Here is a 20825-nt window from a genome sequence, read left to right as displayed (position 1 = left end):
AGAGAGTGAGTGAGAGAAAAACACCCTGGGCTAATCAAACAGATTTAGTTATGATAACTGGGACACATGCAGGTTATCTGTGGGTAAAGTGCCTCCCGCTAAAACATTAACAGACAACAGAAGTAACGCAGCAATAATGCACAACTGTGTGTTGTGGTTTATTAGCACAAATTCAGCTGTCTATCACCAATGGAAGAGGTCTGTCAAGTCTATTGTTAAAGATAGAAAAGCACCTTGAATTGTCTGGATTTTATTCTAGTTATCTCTTGCTTCATCACATTACAATCTAAAGCATAAATATTTATAAAAAAATTGGTGTAAAAGTGAGCATAGATAAGATCATTTTAATACCAAGAAACAAACGTCTAATATTTGATTGCTGTGATATATCACTGAACCTTTGCCAAATGATATAACAATTTTATTGCAAATGACTCCACAAAGGAGGAGAAGTCTCAATAAAATGTTGCTGAAATAAACAGTTTGTTAGGTTAAATCAGTATTATCAACCATCACTGTAAAATAAATAATTAGGCTATGCATTTTTTTATCAACCTGTTGGCCTCAGACATCTGCAGAAAAAACATATGAAACTCAATATGCATTAACAAAACATATTTGGCATTCATCCTTTAAAATGGTAAAAAAGGAAACAACAGGGATGTATGAGGTCATTTGTCCTGTTAGCTCCAGATTGTTCTCCAGGTCACTGTGAAAAACTATCAGGTCCATAAACTGAAGGCCCTGCATGTGACAGTTTGTAACTGGACAAATGGTAACGCAAAATACGTACAATAAAGTCATATTATGACAGTGATTGAATATCAGTGCACATCACCCTGTTGCATTCATGTCTGCCCTGTTAAGCTCTTTCAGCTCATTACAGAATTAACTCCCCTGCTATGGCATGACAGGCTGAAATTTCTTCCTCACATGCAATGGAAACCGGCTCAACTGTTTCCGATGAGTCTGGCCACCTGAAAGCAGATTGTATGATTGTATTGGTGGTTTACTCAGTCTTAAAGAAATAGTTGTATTATGTGAACCTCTTCTCTAGGACTATGTCTTATTAAAAGTGATAGGCTAATTAATCTCCAGTGTCCCAAAAGCTAAATAATGTCCATATCTTACTGACAACTCACACATATTCCTTTTAATTAAAGCCCCCTTTGTCATTGCTTATTTTTCTGGTTAATTTATTTGTTGATTCTACACAGCATTGGTGTGTAGACTAAACAGTTAATTGGTTCAGGCTTTAAAGACAGATTCTACAGTATATTAAATAAACATCAACAAAGGGCAATGAATTTAAAGTATGTGACACCAACTCTCAGAAAAAAAAAGGTTCAATGGGGTTATATATAGAACCCTAGGGATTTTGACTCAATTTTAAAAAGCCCCTATTATGCTTTTTTGAATATTACCTTTCATGCAGTGTAATACAGCTGTATGTGAATGTAAAATGTCAGCAAAGTTTTAAAGATCAACGTGCTTAACGAATAAAAATTATAGTCTCCTAAAGAAAGAATCTGTTATGATTTTCAGGATGAACTCAATCGCAGACAGCTTGCAGAACACACAAGGTTTATTGGTGACAAAAACGGGGAAAACAAAACCCACGAGGGGGCAAAACATAAACTGGACAAGGGTGACTAAACTTGACTAGGACTATACAGATTACAAGACAACAAACAAACCGCAAATACAGAAACAGAACTTTCACTAGACAATAAGCTTGACAGAATACTCACTAGGTTTCACAACGTCAAATAATGAACCGGCACAGGACAGCAAACACATGGGGATAATATAGGGAACACTAATGACGAAGACAGGTGAAACTGACTATAATCAATAATCACAAGACGAGGATAACAAGGGGATGGGGTTACATAACGAGACAACACAAGCACATGGCCCAAACAGGCCATGTGCTTGCACACAAAACATGGGTCTGTCATGATCCTGCCTCAAGACTAGAGAAAATCAAGGACACGAGGGCAGAATCATGACAGAATCGATTCTGAACTGCTGAAATGAGTCGTCAGCAATTCCAGTCTCACTTCCTGTTACATACATTGTCATGTACCTACATGACAATGTAAAAAAATATTTTGTTAATGCATAATGCCAGCCTATGGTCTTCATTAGCTGCCCATGAACAATGTCTACTTTGACCCGCCCTCAACTGTAGTTGTAGCTGAGGCCTGGAAGAGTTTGGCTTGTGTTGTCAGTATGTCAAGAAGACGCTGTTTAGGCATTTATAGGCATTTAATAGGCATTTTGTTTTCGTCACACGTTGTAACCAGTAGACCACTCACAATAGACTGGGCCATCTGACCAATCAGAGCAGAGTAGGCTCTCTGAGGGGTTTAAACAGACTGCATCTTTGAATTAACTGTTTTCAGACTCTTTAAGAAATTATGTGGTGTGCAATATATATATATTATGTAAGTGTTTTTTGACCTTGGATGCAAGTAAACCTATTGTAGGAGACATCCAAAATTAGGATCTTTTAAAATAGCATAATAGGGGTTCTATATATATGAGGCGGCTGACAAAAAAACCCTTTGAGGTTAGAACCTTTTCTTCTAAGAGTGTAATAAACATAATTTATATCAGATGAAAGATAAACCAGTATCGCACTGACCTATAGAGCCGAGCTGGGGCATGTTCCCTCCTTCCCCATCAGCACAGGGCAGACGCCTCCGGCTAGGTGTGGCACACTCCAAGAACCCACTAGCTGTAGAGCTGGTGATCCCCATACTGAAGCCTGTCACACCCATAGGTGTGCTCTCACCTAAGAGGCATACAGAAAAAGCTTTTATTGTCATCTCATTTTTCTTAAATTACTTATTTTTAAGAAGTAAAATTGTAGAAAGCAAATAGTGTGTTTGTGTTGTCCTTCATGCCACTGGCCAAATCAGCCACCTACTTTGTAAAAGAGACACACCTTTGACAAGTCCTCGACTTGTCCTCATGTTACAAGCAAAATCCATAGGTGTGAATGACCTTTTCATCGGGGTGTCGGACTGCAGAACAAAAACATGGCATGGGTTACATCTAAACAATAGACCTTGTCGAATTTACCACCTATTTCAAGCAGTGTTACCACAGCAGTGTCTGAACCAGGAAAGTATCTATATCACTTCTGTGGTGGGGATGTGGATGTGGTGTCATGTTTCAACAAAGTTGTATAGAACTCTTTTGGTATTTGGTTTTGTTTCACACTAAACTGCTGGTTACCCATAGCTATAACTGCCTAACATCTGATACCACAATGACTACTACTGGACTTCTTTTTACAAGAAAATACTATTTCAGTAATTCTACTTAAAAAATATCAAGTTTAATCAATGTGTTACTCGCCTTAATTATTTGTATTTGAAAGGTACTAGTAAAAATAGTTTCAAAGTAAATTCTACACCATTGTTTTCCCCAGTGTAAATACTGTACTATGATCATAGTTGTAGTGAATTACTCTGAATGTATGAGTAGTATTGGGCCGAGACAGAGACTCCAGCATCAGGGTGGGTTCTCTTAACGGTGGGAGATTGTTTACTGCGTGCGTGACACTGGTAGCTCCGCCTCTTATGACCTTCCCTCTGAGCTAGGAGATACAGAGAGAGATCACAGCTTTGACTCTGAAATCAAACCAAATCAGTGCACTGAATTGCTAAATATCCTTAAACACACATTTACTTACATAGAACTTGATGCCATATTCCTTAAAATTAAAAACTAGATATTAGTTTAAGATAGTTAGAACTTTCTATAAAAGAGCAAAGGGCAACCATGTTTACTATTTCTAATGTCATGTCAACTAGACTATGGAGGCAATATGTCCCTTTCACCCATTAAAAAAAACTGCTGCTATCTCTGTTTACAGAGATCAAAGTCTGCACACTATTTTTAGGTTTCTTTAATGAATTGAAAGTTCAAAAGAACAGCATTTATTTAAAATAGAAATATGTAGAAATAAGAGTCCATGGAGAATAAAAGTATACATTTTTTTTGAAAGGTTTGAAAGGTAATGTATGTATGTTATAAGGCAGATCAATAGTCTGCAGGCCACAGTGACACCGGTGTGGCTTGTTACCTGCACAAGCCTGGAAATAGGCGCGTAGTAATCCTGCTCTGGAGACTCAGAGTGTATCTGAGGAAGCCTGTGGTTTTGAACGGCACTCACTGGGGGAGAGGGCAGGCTTTCATTCACAGTGGATCTGTGAGAAACAAACCCAAGAACACATACTTACTCTAGCAATCTGCATGTTTACTCATGCCTGATACCCCTGCAGGAGCTCAAGGCCACTTCTATGATTTTTCCAAGTGATGACAAGGTTAAAAGTGTTACAATTAATTAGGTACAATGCAGCTTGAGGGACTAATTTAACAAGAGCTTTTAAAAAGAGTCTGCATTTCAAAAGGTCTCAGCCTGTTATAACACGACCCCAGTAGACCTTAAATTGAATAATCTGCAACAACATATTATGAAAGAGTTGCATCATGCATTGAGTTGTTACTGCAGCAGAACCTCTCGTATCACATTCTTTACATAAAACTTTATGTTATTATATAAAACGATGCACGCAGAGCTGTAGTTCACCCAAAAATTTTCTCAGAGAAACACAAAAGAAGATACAGTATTTCTCTCCATGTAACTGCAATAAATAGCGACGGGAGCTTCACAGCTTTAAAAAGGATGCTATAAAAGCACATTAAAATGACCATAAAAGCAGCCCATATGTATTCTGTACTATATTCCAAGTGTTCTAAATGAAGTGTTCTCTATGATTAACAAACCATCTTTACTTACAGACAGTCTTCCCTTCCAGGGAGCTGTTAACTGCTGCAACTAGATCAGCGAGTCAGTGAGTTAAACTTTCGAACCAAATCAGTTTGATTTGTTTAAAGGGGTGGTGGATTATGATTTCACTTTTCTAACTTTAGGTAGTGTGTAATGTTGCTGTTTGAGCATAAACAACATCTGCAAAGTTACAACGCTCAAAGTTCAAAGCTAAAACTTCACATACACACTCTGGGGACATCAAAGACTTATTTTACATCTTATGAAAAGGGCATTATACCACCCCTTTAACAATTCATTCAGACAGTTTGGTGAACTGTATTGAACCGATTCAATGAAAGTATCTGACTCAAAGAATAATTTGTTCAAACATTGAGTCAAACATCATCATTTTTTCATGAAGTCTCATGATGGTGCCCAACTAGGGATGTCAATATTATCAGTGAATACTGACTTTAAAGTCACCATGAAATTAAAATGGACAATTCTTTCTTTTAATGAAATATTTCAGTTTTTATTATAAATGATTTATCCATGCAAATAATTTTTTTTATTCATGTGCCCAATCTTTAATCAAAATAACTTCCTCTCCTCTTTGTAACTTCTCTTCTCTTTTAGATCACACCAATAGCAAACCAGAAACCACAACAATGCAACAATCCAATCGATTACCGATAAGCAAAAACAAGTCCTGCGCAAAATTTTTCTTGTTTGAGAACACGTTTCACTTAGATATATGTCACAACAGAAAAGAAAAGACTATCGCAACATTCGTGTCATGCCAACTTTTCATTCAGTTTCTCACACAAAGTTGCCATATGGCTGTATAGTGCAAATTTCATCTGAACCACTTTAATGATACTAAAGCTCTCTGTTTATATTCCACAGAAGAAACAAAGTCATAAAGGTTTGGAATGACACGAGGGTGAGTAAATGATGACAGAATTGTCATTTTTGGATGAACTATCCCTTTAAACTCCTTTAATAATGTATGCTGATCTTACAGTCTAGTTCCTCGTAAGAGTTGGCTTCCGTTTCCTATAAGGCTGTGGTACATCCGAACCCTGCCACTGAGTCTGGGGAGTCTGCGCTGGGCTGTGGGTTTCTGTAAGAGTGTACTGGATCCTCTCAGAGCCTGGGTTTTCACACACATCAAGACGCTTGGTGCATCATCTGGGTCATATCTTAGGAGAAGCAAAGACAGATCAAGTTGTTGGCCTTCATTTGTTTTCATGTTATCTCTAGTTAATATACTTTTTAATTATGTTTCTTATTAAATAGTCTAAAAATAGAAATAGCAATAGAAAAACTGTTTAGTTTAGTTTTTGTAGGGTTACATAAAAACTTTCCAAACTCCAAAAGACTTACAGGGCTCTCTCGCTAAATCCCTGATGTCTCTGTTGCAGTGGCTTTGCTTGGATTGTCATAACACCATTTAAATTAATCTTGTAGGCACTTGAGTCCTGATAGAAGAAATGGCAAAGTCATAACATGACAACAAAATAACAGACAAAACCTCAACTTTGCAGCGAAGTGCATTTTTCTTGTAGAATGTCACCTGTACATTATTGCTGCATGTTGACAGGAATGTGGTTCTGCTACTAGAACCTCTGGACAACAGAAGGAGAGGTCCTTTAACTGGGATCTGAGGTGAAGGCACTTGACTGTAGCTCTCTAATGTTCTCCTCTGTGTTGCTCCATCTGATGCCAAAAGAACATTAGGAATTGAGGGAAATCTCCAACAATGCACTCAACTGCTGGGAAATCAGCAACAGCATTTCATTTTATTACTCCAAAATACCACAGAGCAGCACAAAATCACAAAGGGTCAAATACAGTTCATTCTGCTGATGCATCAAGGAGACTGTAATTGCGTATTCTATCAATGATCATTATTCGTTGAATATTATGATTTTTTTATTTTGTTTACATATTTACCATATCAAAGGGCTCACTCATTTGTATCATGGTTTCCACAAATATACTAAGAAGCACACCTGTTTTTAACATTGTAATAATAATAATAATAAGACATATTTCTTGAGCAGCAAATCAGCTTAGAATGATTTCTGAAGGATCATGTGACACTGAAGACTGGAGTAATGACAGGAATTCCATCACAGGAATAAATTACATTTTAAAACATATTAACATGGAAAACGGTTATTTTAAATTGCAATAATATTTCACTATATTACCTTTCTTTTTTTTTTACTGTATTTTTTATCAGATAAATGCAGCCTTGGTGAGCATAAGAGACTACTTTCAAAAATAAAAAAATCTTACCGACCCCATACTTTTGAACACTAGTGTACATACATGGACTAAAAGCCATAAAACTCAATTTCCATTCATTCAAAATCATTTCCAGGGGGTCTTTATGCATGCAAAAACGGTGTTCTTCACCCACCCAAGATTTATCGATCACACATGCACTGTTGGCTAATTCTGTTTAGTTGGTTTCAGTAATTCAGACACACCCGGGAGTTGTTTCTCCCAGTACTTATGTAAGAGCTCCTCCTGAAGACCCACCACCTCCCTCCACACGTCATCAAACAGCTCATCTGCAACAGCATCACGGATGCATGCATGAGGGGATACTGGTGGGACTCCACCCCTGGGGGCCATGGATGAAGACTTCCTCTGAACCACCTCCTCATCCTCCCTACAGTCAAAACAATTACAGAGCTACAATAAATTATTCCCTTCTGACAGGATGCCTTAAAACGGGTGCACACTATTATGAGTCCTGATGGTTTTATTCACCAGTAAAACTGCAGAAAACATGATGTAATAACAAGGCTGTATATTATTTGCAGTTACCAGTTACTGAATATCTATTGAAATGCTAAAGAAACGGAAAAAATGTTTGATACTTGATTCAATTGGAATTAAATTAGTGTAAGGTAGACTGGGGCTAATTTTTGCTATGTCTATTATCAGAACAAAATCACAGTCAGTTCTTTTTGCTAAAATGTTGTTTGTTGTTTTCAACACATAGTTCAAAACCCTCCTAAATACCAACGGTTTAAATAGTAATAGTAATATTTTTTTCAAACTAAAATGTGAATATATTTTGGGGCAAATGTTCAATTCAGGCTTTTTAGAGGCCAATAATTTAAGGAATTTGTACTTTCAAAATAAACCTACACAGGGATATTAGAGATTAAAAAGTGTAACAACTTGCCCCAGTCTTCCCTATAATTATGGTTTGTTCATGAAGCATTATAACAATTCTGTTGCATTATAATAGAGGGGTATGATAGTATATGGACCCTTTATACAGACTGTGATGGCACGTTTTAACAGTCAACAGCATCGTAAATCCTGCAAATATATATACTACAAAAAACGAGTTAACGCTATTGTGAGGGAGTTTCTAATACAGTGGCTGTGGGAGTGACGGTAAAATTGACATCTTTCTCTCTACCGACGAGAAGGTCCTCACTGCAGAACATGAAATCCACTGGGAGGAGTTGGATCCAGATCCAACTCCTCCCACTATATATACTTCGCCCCCACGCCCCAGCCCCACCACCAGATGAACCAGCATATCGGTGATCATCATTGTTTGCTCTCATCAATGTAAGTCTACATTTTGATTACTAATATCGAGATAGATTAATAATTTAGTGTGCGTCTTTAAGTAATGATCACACTTAAATATATGTTAAAGTTTTGACAGTGTCCATACTTTTTGATAACACCAAGACATGTTTAACTAGTCCGCTAAACTGTCATCCATTAATGGTAAGTTAGGTCGTTTGTAGCGTTAACGTTAGCACGCACGTGTAGAGGTGGCCTATCTATTTAGCTAAACTAATTAGCTTTGGATAATACTGTTGGTATGTTCATATGTTTATAGCTAGGGTAAGCTAACATGTGGTGTTGTCAGTCAGGTAGCTATCTAGTTAGCCAGGTTAGCCACGCTAAGTTACCCACTAGCCAGGTTAGGCAAACACTGCACTCCAGGTATGCATTGTTAGTTGTTGCCATGGAGTGTTTTACTTTCAATGATGAATTAAAACATTTAAAAAATAATGATCATTGAAATATTTGCTTTCTTTGCTAACCCACAGGATATGGAGGTCGAGGAAGAAAGGGGGAACTTTTTAAAATAATATGTGAAGACACCCACCCAGACTTCTGCAGCGAGTTCTGCCAGATCTGTGCTGACCTGAAAGGATGAATAGTTAATTGTGAATGTCCGGTGGTTTCCCTGTAATGTTTGTGTCATTTCTGCGTGTGCTCCCAATGTGGTTTTCCTTATGTTTTGCCTTCAAAGTTTCCCTACTGTTTTCAAAATGTCTGTTTTACCTAGTGTGTTAATAAACGTTTTTTCCCCCCTATTTAATTGTGCTGGTAATGAATTGTTCATGCATTTATGTAAGTGAGATGCTCTTATGTAAATTAAGTCAGATTCCCTTGTGAAGTCATTTATAAGTTTAAAATTAGTGCTGCTATAATTTAGTCACTTACAGTTGCATAATCAGTGGAAAAGCACACATATTTTCTACTTGAATTTAAACTTGATTTAATATTACTCAAAAGCAGATGCGCCTACTTATTAATATTATAATATTTGAAATCAAAGTGCATGTGGACTACTGAGAGGGGTAAAAGATCAGCCAATCAAAGAATACATTTCTTTTTAAGATATATTTATTCTTGCATGTAACAAGGAACTCCATGCTTTTCAGGGAAGATGAAATGTAAGAATTTTTAATCAATCTTTTTGTTTTGGATTATTAAACGCTTATTAATTTTTTTGGATAATTAAACGCTTTTTCCAAATGAAAAAAAAAAAAAATCACATTCACACAATGTACAAACTACAATGTTTGTAACTTTTTAAACTTCATTAAATAAGATTTGTTTTCAGCAAGTTTGTTTTTCTGTCAAAAGTCAAATCATCTTCATTTATATAGCGCTTTTAACAGTGTTGTTTCAAAGCAGCTTTACAGAGATAAACTTTATAGGAAATGGAGATGGTTTTGGCTTTATAGCGGTTCTTTAATAAAATTATTTTCCAGCTAAAGTTAGTTTTGATTGATTCGCTTCCGTCGCAATGATCATTTATAGGGGCCGCTAAGACGACACCATTCTCTCTACACAGACTTTAAACGCGAACCTGTGAGAAACGCTAGGAACCTGTCGACCAATCAGAATGCAGTGAGAGGAAATCCAACTCCGCCCCTCGGATCTGGATCCAACTCCGCCCATCGGATCTGGATCTAACTCCGCCCCTTGGATCTGGATCCAACTCCGCCCCTTGGATCTTATGTACTGCATTGAGGTGCTACTGCTACCGACTGCCGTTATCAATTTTTTTTTTTTTTCAGCAGGTTTTGCATTTGCTATTTGATCAAATGGGAACACAAAGTTCATATAATCTCTCATTCACAGCTATAGAAGTTTACCCAACTATGACAACTTCTGCTTTTGAAAAGTGAAAAGGGTCAATTAAGTACATAAATCTTGGAAAAAAGGCAGATTGAGTAAAAGACAAACTTGTGACGTACATTTCCTTTCCATCATAAGCCAAAAAATCCTCTATGCTGCCCTCTGCTTCATACACCTCCTCTTCCTCAGTGAGGTAGAGTGAATGCTCAGAGAGAGGAGAGATGGGGCTTTGGACAGACTGCTCACACCAAAGGCCCGGGGCCAGACTGCTGCCTGCTACATACAGCCTGCAGACAGAGAGAGAGAAAGAGAGAGAGAGAGAGAGAGAGAGAGAGAGAGAGAGAGAGAGAGAGAGAGAGAGAGAGAGAGAGAGAGAGAGAGAGAGAGAGAGAGAGAGAGAGAGAGAGAGAGAGAGAGAGAGAGAGCGTGAGCGAGAGAGAGAGCGTGAGCGAGAGAGAGAGCGAGAAATGAGGGAGGAAGCAAATCCTTCCCACAGCCAGCCCAGACTGATAAATGTATTGCCGGTGGACATGTTCAGTGCAGTGTCTTCAGAACATATTGCATATTTTTAATCAGGCGAGAGGCCTCATCCTTAAGGGTTGGTTTTATGTGTTATATCAAATGTATAATGTATGATAGGCTTCGGTGCATATTTCAAAACGATAGATAAGTGCAGTCAAGCAAAAAGAAAGAGCTAAACCCAGAAACAAATCAATAGAGTGAGCTCATTAATCAAGAGATAAAGGACCCCAAACATTTTTTGTAAGATAAGACTGACCTTAAAAAGTTCAGGAGTAACTCCAGCAAAAAAACAAAATACTCTGATAATTGTATAATGTCAAAACAATTGTTGAAGAAAATTAGATATACATATACATAATATATCTATATTATATATACATATAGATATAAAAAAATATTATATTATATTATATTATATAGCAGATTACATTAGATTAGATTATTCAAAGGTTTGAAGAATTAGAATTTTTAAAATGTTTTTAACAGAAGTCTCTTTTATTTGATCAAAAATATAGTAAAACAGTAATATTATGAATTTTTAAATAACTGTTGTCTTTTTTTAAAACATATTTTTAAAATGAATGTATTCCTATGTTTGCAAAAATGTATATCTTTAAAATCAATCTTACTGACTGCAAACTTTTGAACAGTGGTGTATCTACGGTAATTATTTTCTATAAATTAAATAATTGAAGTTATGACACCTGGCTTGATGTCAAAGCATTTCATACAAAAACATGAAACAGACAGAAAGTAATCAATTACAGTTGCTTGAAAACAAATAGCTGAGGTTTCTATTGTTCCCAGATAAGTTTTACAGGTTGTTTGAAACAATCTACACTGGCCCTCAGTCAGACAGACCTCCATCACTGCTGTGCTCAAGTGGACAATCAGCATCGTCAACCACTCAAGTGTAGTACAACTATCAAATCCTCATTTAAATCACAATTTAATTCATTCTGTTTTCAAAGCAAAAAATATAAAATAAGTATCCCTCCTCAGAGCTGTTATATCCTTAAACCGAAACAATTAAACATTAAATCTAACCCATGTGTTTTTGTCATTTTAAATGTTATTTAATTTTATTGAGAAGCTTACTCGCTATGGTCTTCCCTCTTGTCCAGACAGGTGGGTGTGGAGAAGGAATAGGTTCTGGCACTGGACTCATGTCTGCAGATGTACTGAACACCCTCCTGTTTGGGAGGCTCCAACTGGTTTCCTAAAATTCTGTGGTCAAGGATGCAACACAACGAAATAGTATCAGTTAGCAGGGCTGTGCAATGTTGTGTAATATTATGAATGTTCATTTGGAAATTGTCTTTGAGTAGCACAATAATTTGGTAATAGCGACACCTACAGGTGAACAATATGTAATGTTGTTTTGAACCATCTAGCTACAGCTGTGTGAATATCAGAATGCACATGAACTAAGAGGTGTCTGATCGGAAATAATATTTGCTTAAAATGTCTCCAAATGTCTCCTGGATTTCTGATTAGAAGGCACACATGGTATGTTGTTTGTTTTTTGGATTTATTATTTGGATTTCTGTTCATTTATAAGTTAAATGGACTAGCTGTGTAGTTCAATAAGCTGTGGATTTGGTTAAACTGTGCTGTGCACAGTTCCAAAGAAGCTAGCACCAGCAGTGGGGGTTTCCCCCCTGAATGACTTCAGTTTAGTGAATAATTCACTGACTCCATAACAACACCACTTGATTCCTTCCTGAATGAATCAGTGTTTTTGAACAAATCAGTTGAATGTATGATTCAGTGAGTCACCCTTAAAAACAGTAACTTTTCACCATTTACTCAATGTAGAAAATAGATGCGGTGCTTAATATTTTTTGGTGGAAACTGTAAACTGATTTTTTTTTTCTCAGGATTATATGATGAATACAATTTTGAATAGAAAGCATTTTCTTTAATTCAATTTATTAACTTTATAAAACTAAGTTTGCCTAAAACTTTTAGCCTCAGAGCAGTGGTGACCATTGATGCTCTCACAAATCTCTCTTTGCTCAAAGGAGCTGTACCTGAGATGGGGGGTGTGTCCGTTCCACTCCTCACACTCCTCCTTCAGGGACTCCGAGCGGCTGCTTACTCTCCTCTCATACAGGAGCTCATCCACAGAGTTAAAGAGCTGACGCACACGCTGAGTATTCGCCCGCTCAAACTCCTGCATGCAAGAAAAAACAAACATTCAATAAACACAGATGAGGAGATGGTGCTAGCAGCTAGTGATGCATTTGCAAAAATAACAGTTAGACACATGCACTAAAAACAGGAAACTGAGAGAGTTTAAATTGATAAACAGAAAAATGCCCTGTTGTAGATGTTTCTTATTTTTCAGTAAATAACTATCACTATATATATATATAACCATAAACATTCTGTCATAGATATACATTTTCAAAAACAATAATTATAAATCAGCATTTTTTTCTTTAAATTGCCTTATGAAATTTGGATTCAACATGTTTTATATAAATAATATATTTGAATAAGAAATACCAGTAATTACAAAATGTATATTAAAAAAAAAATAATAATAATAATAATAATCAGTAAATTCCCTTGTCACTCCGATTCAAATTCCAATTGAGCTTCCTGTGGGTTGTGGATAAACCTCATTAATTAAATGGGAGTTGATTCTAAAATTCAGAATGCTGCCCAACCCTGATGAAAAAGCTAAAAAAAAAACATCTGGAAGAAGAACAGAGGCATTACATCATATCTCCAGGAGCAGATGGAGCTGTGGTCTGTGGAGAGACCGGGGCCAGTGCCTGGGCTGCCAGAGCGGGAGGGGAGGTGACTCACAGGGGTAGTGCCACCGGCAGACGATTGACCACATGACGAGATACTACCAATGAAGAAATGAGGCATTACTGTTGAGGACTCTGGATGAGGACTCTGTTTTGTACTTTATATGTTGTAGAGCTAAAAATGTACAATAAGTTCTGAATATTCCGAAATGAACATAATGATTGTATTACCTGAGGCCGCTGTTTGAGACCCTGTTGACACTTCTGGTGAAGGGGGCAGGCACTGCATTAATGCTTTTGCTAGGTTCGTTGAGCAGCTTTTTCCTAATACATGATATGGGAATAAGAATGAAGATGGGTCCATACAGTTAATGAAAACAGGTCCATTTATGACTTGTACAGAACACATGCTGCAGTGATACATTCAGGGGCATTTATGAACTGAAAAGCACAATAAGCGTCCTTTGGCTGACATACTAAACTTTATTTAAAACTATTTTAAAATGGATTCTGCTAATTGTTTTATAATAATTGCATGCAGGCAGCTATTAAAACCTCATTTTGTTGTATAGACTACACAGTAAAAATGTGTTTGGTCTTTTAGCAGGACTATTTAAAATGAACTAATCAAGGCAAAGAGCTAAACGAGCTTTTGCTATGAAAAGCATATCCACCTGCCGGTATAAGAGGGTCACATGATGCTGTCGCCTTCAAGCTTTCACTCTTTGTCTCAAACTGCCTCTAATCTATCAGACAATTATGTCATGAATAATTTAAACAGTACAAGATCAAAGTACAATATACAGGCATGTTGGAGTGTCACATTTATCACTATGACAACAAGAAGCTTTATCTGGAAATGTTATACAGTAAAAATAAAGAACAGAGAAACCATTAATTTATTTGAAACAAAGTTTTTCGTGCTTATTTTTCACATTGCTTTATATCATTTTAAATGTCTCTTTTGGTCTCTTAAGATTCATCACCATTCAGTATCAGTTTTTATCGAGACCTTTATGAACAAAATAGGTGTTGGTTATAACTGTTTAAAAAGATTATTCAAACCAAATGACAGTCACAGCAATATGTCACATAAATGACAATTGTAATGGGATTATTGAAGTTATAACTTGCATACTTCGTACAAGTGACATTGTTAATGTAACAAACGTTATAAAAATTCCAATAATGCATAACGTTATGACACATTTGTGATTGTTCCTTCAAAAATGCTAAAACGTCACAAACAACTTACCCAATTACAATGAGTCCAGCATGTCTGTCATGGCACACTGCCCTGTAGCTGTCTGGGTAGTAAGAGAGTACAGGAGGTACATGTAGGGTGGCCAAAGATGAGGCCCACCCAAAGCCCAGTGCACTGTGCATGGGTAAATTACTCCTATCAGTGGTACCCAGCCAAATAGCTTAAAGAAAAAACAGCAACATTCACACTTTCAGATCAGCCATCAGAAATGTGTGACTTCTTGTTTCTCCTGCAGGTCAAGATGAATGTCCTTGTCGTCCTCCCGCCCAGTGCAGAGGTGCCTCTGATCTGCTCATTCAGCTCCATCAAGGGAGTGTTTGGACACGCTACAGTGGCACAGCACAGGTGCATGAATGTCCCCACCCTCCCCTGGATGATTCAAAGATGTACACACCTTACCATCCATCCCAGAGGACTTTTTCTTTTTCCGGAAGATTTTTTTTTCCATCCTGGAGTATAACCATTCTCTAGAAACCCTTAGAAAATGTTTCTAGGAATAAGACATCCAAGATAATTTTTTTTAGAATATACTGGTTCTGGTTACTGGCATCACACTGGTTCCCTCAGCAAAAACCCTATTGGATTATAACGGTCACCAGCTGGAGTGCCCTTGAGAGCCACCAAAGGGCACTCCACATCAGACTATAATGATTCCCTCACAACTACATTTACATTTACATTTATTCATTTAGCAGACGCTTTTATCCAAAGCGACTTACAAATGAGAAACAATAGAAGCAATTAAACTAGCAGTAGGACAACAGTATGTAAGTGCTATAACCCTTCACAGTACAATGCAACGCAAATTCTTTTTTTTCTTTTTTTAATAGAATAGAATAGATAAGAAAGTGTTAGTAGTGCTGAATCAAGTGCTGCCGAAAAAGATACGTCTTTTTACTACATTTCCCATAACTCACTGCCCGGACTCTTCATCCATTATCACATTCACCTGTGTCTCATTATCTTGTTTAGCTCACCCCATATAAGCCTGGTTGACCCTATTATGAGCGAGCTGAGGCGATACTAAAATGTGACGTGAAAACACAGCAGACTGCTGATTGGTCAGAGATAATCGTCACTATTCACTGCGTCATCACCAGGCGGAGTATCTTGAATAACCCCACCATTTTTAAATAGTTTGCGTGAGATTGCGTGATATACCCATTATTAATATTATGTAAAACGGCATACACTCGATTTCCTCCATTGTCCTGTGTGTGTGGGTAGCGGGTGTGTGTCGCGTAGAAGATTACGTCACGGCAGTTTCCTGCGGTGTCGCTATGACGACCAGGTACTATTGTGGAGGTACTATCTGCAATGGGAAACGGAGTGAAAAGCGAGCCGAGACGAGTCGAGTTGAGCTGGTACTGGTAATGGAAAAGAGCCATTGGATTCGCCTTTTGCCTCTGACCCCTGCCTGTTTGTTTGTTTGGACTGCATTCCTGTGTTTGACCTTTTGCCTGTGTTTGATTATGATTCTGGATTACTCTAATAAACTGCATTTGGATCTCAACCTTCTTGTCTCGGAGCAGTACATAACAATAGGCCTTTGAATTATAGCAAAAAATAAGCCACCACCACCAAGTTTCCAACAACTTCTTCAGTCTTTTTTTGTTTTTTGCAAGAGTGCGATTATAAACACAACGAGGCTGTGAAAGCGGATTAGCACGCAGATGAGTTTACCTGTTAGGTGTGATTATGTTTAATGTCCCTGACAACGTCCCATTTAGCAACCGCCTTTTCCAAAACATTTTCAAGGAGTGTTTTATGACGTAGAACAAAATGTGAAAATATCTTCACCACAGACCTTATAAAATCCAAAAATCCCATTGACTTGGGGACGATGAAACCGGAAGTGTTAAAATGCAGACTTGTTTCTGGGGTTTTGACCTACAAAAAAAACACATAATCCCTGCAGCACTCTATAGCTGATGTTTAACTGTTATATCCATGCCTTGCTAGTTTGGTTTTCTTTGTCTCCATTTTGCCTCGTTCATCTGTTGTCATGGTTTTTAATTAGTTCCACACCTGTTCTGTTTTCCCCTCATTACTCCCTGTGTTTATAAGCCCTTGGTTTTCTCAGTTCAGTGTTCTCCAAGTTACACAATGACTGCTTTATTCTAATTTCTCATGCAGATTCTCCTTGTTGATAAAAAAGGACTTTTGAAAACCATTTGATTTTTTTGTGTTTTCCTACATGTACAATAACGTGTATTTATTTAATTGAATTCATTTCAGGTTCAAGTTTTAAAGAGAAAGATCAGACAAAAATATTACCATACTGTTTAACATGTGTAAAATGAGGTAATGAAAGTTGCAAACCTATAAGATATTGCAATAATGCCGTAGGCCTATATAATGCCCTTTCCAAAAAGCGTTTTGTCATCTTGATATTTCTCTTAAACGTTAACGAAGATAACGCAGACAGCAAGAGCTAGCACTCTGTGCATACAGGAGCACAAACTGACACCACAGCTACAGAAGAAGTAGCACAGAGAAAGGGGAAAACTAATTAGCAGCGGGTGAGGGCTCCAACGGTTGGCAGGGGTCAACAAGGAAGCCCAGCATCAGTGGCGGCTCAGGTTTCTCTCACAGAGCAAACAGCAAATAATTTCAGCAGGTTGAACGCCAGGGCCTAATAAAACATGCATGACCAGCATGGCAGCAGAAAGCCTCAGCTGACTGACATGGATTCTTTCTCGTGTCTGCCTTTTAGCAGCAAGCACAACGGGACACTGATTTTACTCAGTACAAGCCTGTCAAATGTTACACCTTTCCAGAGTTCGGATAAAACATCAAACCTTGTCACTTTTTGCATGATGTTATAGAAAAGTCAGCACAGGGGATATTGGCATCACAAGAACTGGAACGATCAAACTAATCAATCAATCAATCAATCAATAAATAAATATATAAATTGTATATCATTAACCATAATATTTCAAGCAAATAAATTGTGTGTGCTGTGGGGAAGAGTGAAGTAACTATACAACAAATACTTTAGTTGCATTGTGATATTTAACCATACATCAGTTAAATAAAAACAGTAAATGTGTTCTTAAACTCTTCTTAAGCAGTGCTCAGTTTCACTCATTAAACAATTTCCAAGGCTTTGTACTTCATTCCATTTCTCTTTTATTCTGAATACAGTGTCTGAAAGGCAGTAGCCCTTTTTATCTTTATTTTTATAAAACTGCAATGAAGGAAAGATACACATTTGCCTACTTTTTTTTGTTTTGTTTTTAAAGATCAGCTCTAGAGAGGGATTTCAGTCGTAACTAAATGCTGGTGTAGATTGAGCAATTAGATATGCTCGTGCCAGAGGAAAGACTATACCCTGATTCGATGACATTAGTCTTATATTAATTAGTTATCACGTAGTGAGCACAATTCAATTAAACATTGAAGGTCTTGCCATAAAAGAACACAGTCTTGACTATTTTCTTGTCTTGACTAGTTTTAATGTACAGCAGCGCTAAATAACAGTGTTAACGTTACGCCCTTAAGGGCTTACGTTTTTTCCTCAATAGCCTAGCTATGTGTTGCTGCTAGCTAGACATAACGTTACCTTTTACAGTAGACATAACCCCTAGATTAGCTAGACAGACAGAAAATCCCAATATACCTAAACTTGAATAACAAAGAAATTCTAAATATTATTCTCAAAGAATCTACAGGTTATTGTTCTAAAACTTGAATGAATGTTTGACACACATGTGATGTCAGGCGAAAGAGAAGGCGCTTACTTCAAGCTGTCATCACTCTCTCGGACCGGACTCATATTGTCCTGAGCTCTTCTTGTCCTCTTCCATTGAAGTGTTCGCTCCGAGTCTAGCGGGGACTTTTCGAAACCACAGTGATAAATTCTGTCCGGAAAGCCATGCTGGAACTTCGGTCCGGTAGAGCCGCCGTTTGGCTCAATGCGCTCTACAGTCACCTGCATTAATGACTGTGACTGACAGCTTCACCGCGCTGATAACGAGAGCTGCGCGCGCGCTCCGCGTAGACTAGACAAAGCTGGTGACAAGCTGTCACTCACCGAACGAGACGCTGTTACGATCTTCCATTAACATATCTTCGACATTAACCACAGTTCGAATTTTGGGGGAGCTGATTAAGACTCGACGGAAGACAAATACTAGGTTGAGGGGTAGGCCTACTCAGAAGTGATAGTAACTACTCTTTTACAAACCTACACGTCTTAAAACAAACGTCAAGTAGGCCTAATGACAAAAGATGAGCAAGTTACACGGCTCGCGCAAAATCGAAGTCGCTCGCTAACAAAAGTTGAGCCTAACGTTAACTGGCTACAGTTTATGGTGCTTTCGGTTAGATTTCTTTCCGAACGATACATCAACAAAACACAATGAATACTGTAATTAGCCTACTTAACAGTATTCTTCACGGAAACGGTTTGTATAATTTATAGGCCTAAAGATCAACATAAAATGTAAAACCAATTTGCTAGCCTACTCTTGAGAAAATGTAATTATAAGTATGATTGTGAAAATAGTTATTTACTATTCTTTAAATATATTGTTATACTTACAAAATATAAATAATAGGCTAAACAACAGATGCAAAATAAACTTTGAAACACATCAAGAATGCTATCACCTAGGTGCAATTTACACTTAGAACACTAGATGGAGCCATAGAACAGCAGATGTTAGTGTTACATTTGGGTTTGCTCTTAGCACTACTCGCATCTATGCTCGCATCAAGTTATCTTCTTCTTCTTCTTCTTCTTCTTCTTCTTCTTCTTCTTCTTCTTCTTCTTCTTCTTCTTCTTCTTCTTCTTCTTCTTCTTCTTCTTCTTTCTAAATAATTCAACGTGTTTTCAATATGTTGGCTATTTAGGTAGGCTAATATACTGCATGACCTCCTGGGATTTGCTTCAAGGCTTCTGTATAAATTGGCTTTGAGAAAAGGGGACATGTCTTTACAAATAAAACCTATTTATAGAGATATGTACTGTACTGTACGAATCCTGTATCTAATATATCTTGATAGAAGGGCCAATAGTCCATATTTTCTGCTATAGTATTGAAAGCTTAGGGAATAAAATTGAAGGAATATGACGGACAATAAAAATAAAAATAGACTAAACATCAGCTGTCATTGAATATATCAGTGAATTAAAACTATTATGACTTGTTTGTTTCTCTGTGGAGAAACAACAATCACCGCAGTTTTAATTCATTGATCCGTGGCGTCAATTCCTTTGAGGGTCAACACTGAGCCAATGTGCTTATGGTGCTTCAGTGGCAAGTTTATTTATGAAAAGTGCGTATAAATAGGCTAGTGCAAGAGGATACTGTGTGGTCAGGGTCATCAGGTCGTGGGGCTGTGAATCCTAAGAGGTGGAGAGATGAATAGCTGGCGTCGTCTTGGGAGGGCCAGCGATGAGAGGTACTGAAAGGTCATGTTGAAAGTGATACACCCATAATTCAAGCCCCCCGGTCACCCTCCAATCACACTGTCCCCTCCCTTAAGGTGCCGCCAGTCCTAGCTTTACGTCTTTGTTAAGACTTTTCAGTAGCCAGAGGAGGAATGTCTCGAGAGTCCACTCAGACTCAACGGATTCACTTTCCATCCTTAAATGTGTTAGTACTGATGACAGAAATAGCTAGGTTTGCTTGTGAAAGACATGATTTCAGATGGATTTAATGTACAGCATGTTTCAAAATAGTTTTACACGTTAATAAACATAATTTATGCACAAAATACTTTTACATTGTTACAAAAATGTCCTTTCAAAGGTATGCTATCCTAAAAAAAAGTATCAAGGTTTCCACAAAAATATGAAGCAGCACAACTGTTAATGATAAATATAATATACTAATAATACAAGTTTCATGAGCAGCAGATCATCATATTAGAATGATTTCTGATGGATCACGTGACACTGAAGACTAGAGTAACCATGGAGTAAACAACATTTTTCAAATATAATCAAGGAAACATTTTAAATTGTAGGCTAATAATATTCACAATATGAATGTTTTTACTGTATTTGTTGTAGGTTTATTAAGGTTTATTATATGTATTAAGTTTAGGGTTAGTT

General features: G+C 37.3%; 1 protein-coding gene across 5 annotated transcripts; it reads right to left on the bottom strand.

Moving 5' to 3' along the window:
- Positions 1-839: 839 nt before the first annotated feature.
- fam149a (family with sequence similarity 149 member A) lies at positions 840-18730 on the bottom strand. 5 transcript variants are annotated; one of them, XR_013799808.1, is made up of 15 exons: positions 18505-18730; positions 13726-13818; positions 13460-13592; positions 12766-12908; positions 11831-11959; positions 10330-10497; positions 7288-7472; positions 6366-6508; positions 6176-6270; positions 5812-5991; positions 4100-4223; positions 3482-3644; positions 2954-3032; positions 2651-2800; positions 840-977 (listed from the first exon to the last, which is right to left on the bottom strand). XR_013799808.1 is itself a non-coding variant. In XM_079631142.1 (15 exons), the coding sequence occupies exons 1-15, from the start codon at positions 18699-18701 to the stop codon at positions 901-903; spliced, it is 2025 nt and encodes a 674-aa protein (XP_079487268.1). In that variant the 5' UTR covers positions 18702-18730; the 3' UTR covers positions 840-900. The 5 variants fall into 5 exon arrangements, 3 of the variants coding, with proteins under 3 accessions (XP_079487268.1, XP_079487269.1, XP_079487270.1); XR_013799809.1 differs by lacking the exon at positions 18505-18730 and adding an exon at positions 16566-16702; XM_079631142.1 differs by having other exon boundaries at positions 3482-3610.
- Positions 18731-20825: the final 2095 nt, after the last annotated feature.

Source organism: Phoxinus phoxinus (genome assembly GCF_949152265.1).
Source record: "Phoxinus phoxinus genome assembly, chromosome: 12".
Taxonomy (NCBI): Eukaryota; Metazoa; Chordata; class Actinopteri; order Cypriniformes; family Leuciscidae; genus Phoxinus; species Phoxinus phoxinus.
Note: the sequence above shows the minus strand (reverse complement) of the source record. Positions and strands in the feature narration are given on the sequence as shown.

Bases quoted from the DNA above. Each gene is read 5' to 3' on its own strand.
- fam149a (XM_079631142.1), bottom strand. From the start codon at position 18,701: ATGCAGGTGACTGTAGAGCGCATTGAGCCAAACGGCGGCTCTACCGGA. The intron at 7,473-10,329 runs GTACGTCACAAG...TTTTGACTGTAG, and splicing joins GCTTATGATGGAAAGGAAAT to GGAGGATGAGGAGGTGGTTC. The intron at 978-2,650 runs GTCAGTGCGATA...ATCTGCTTTCAG, and splicing joins GCCCCAGCTCGGCTCTATAG to GTGGCCAGACTCATCGGAAA.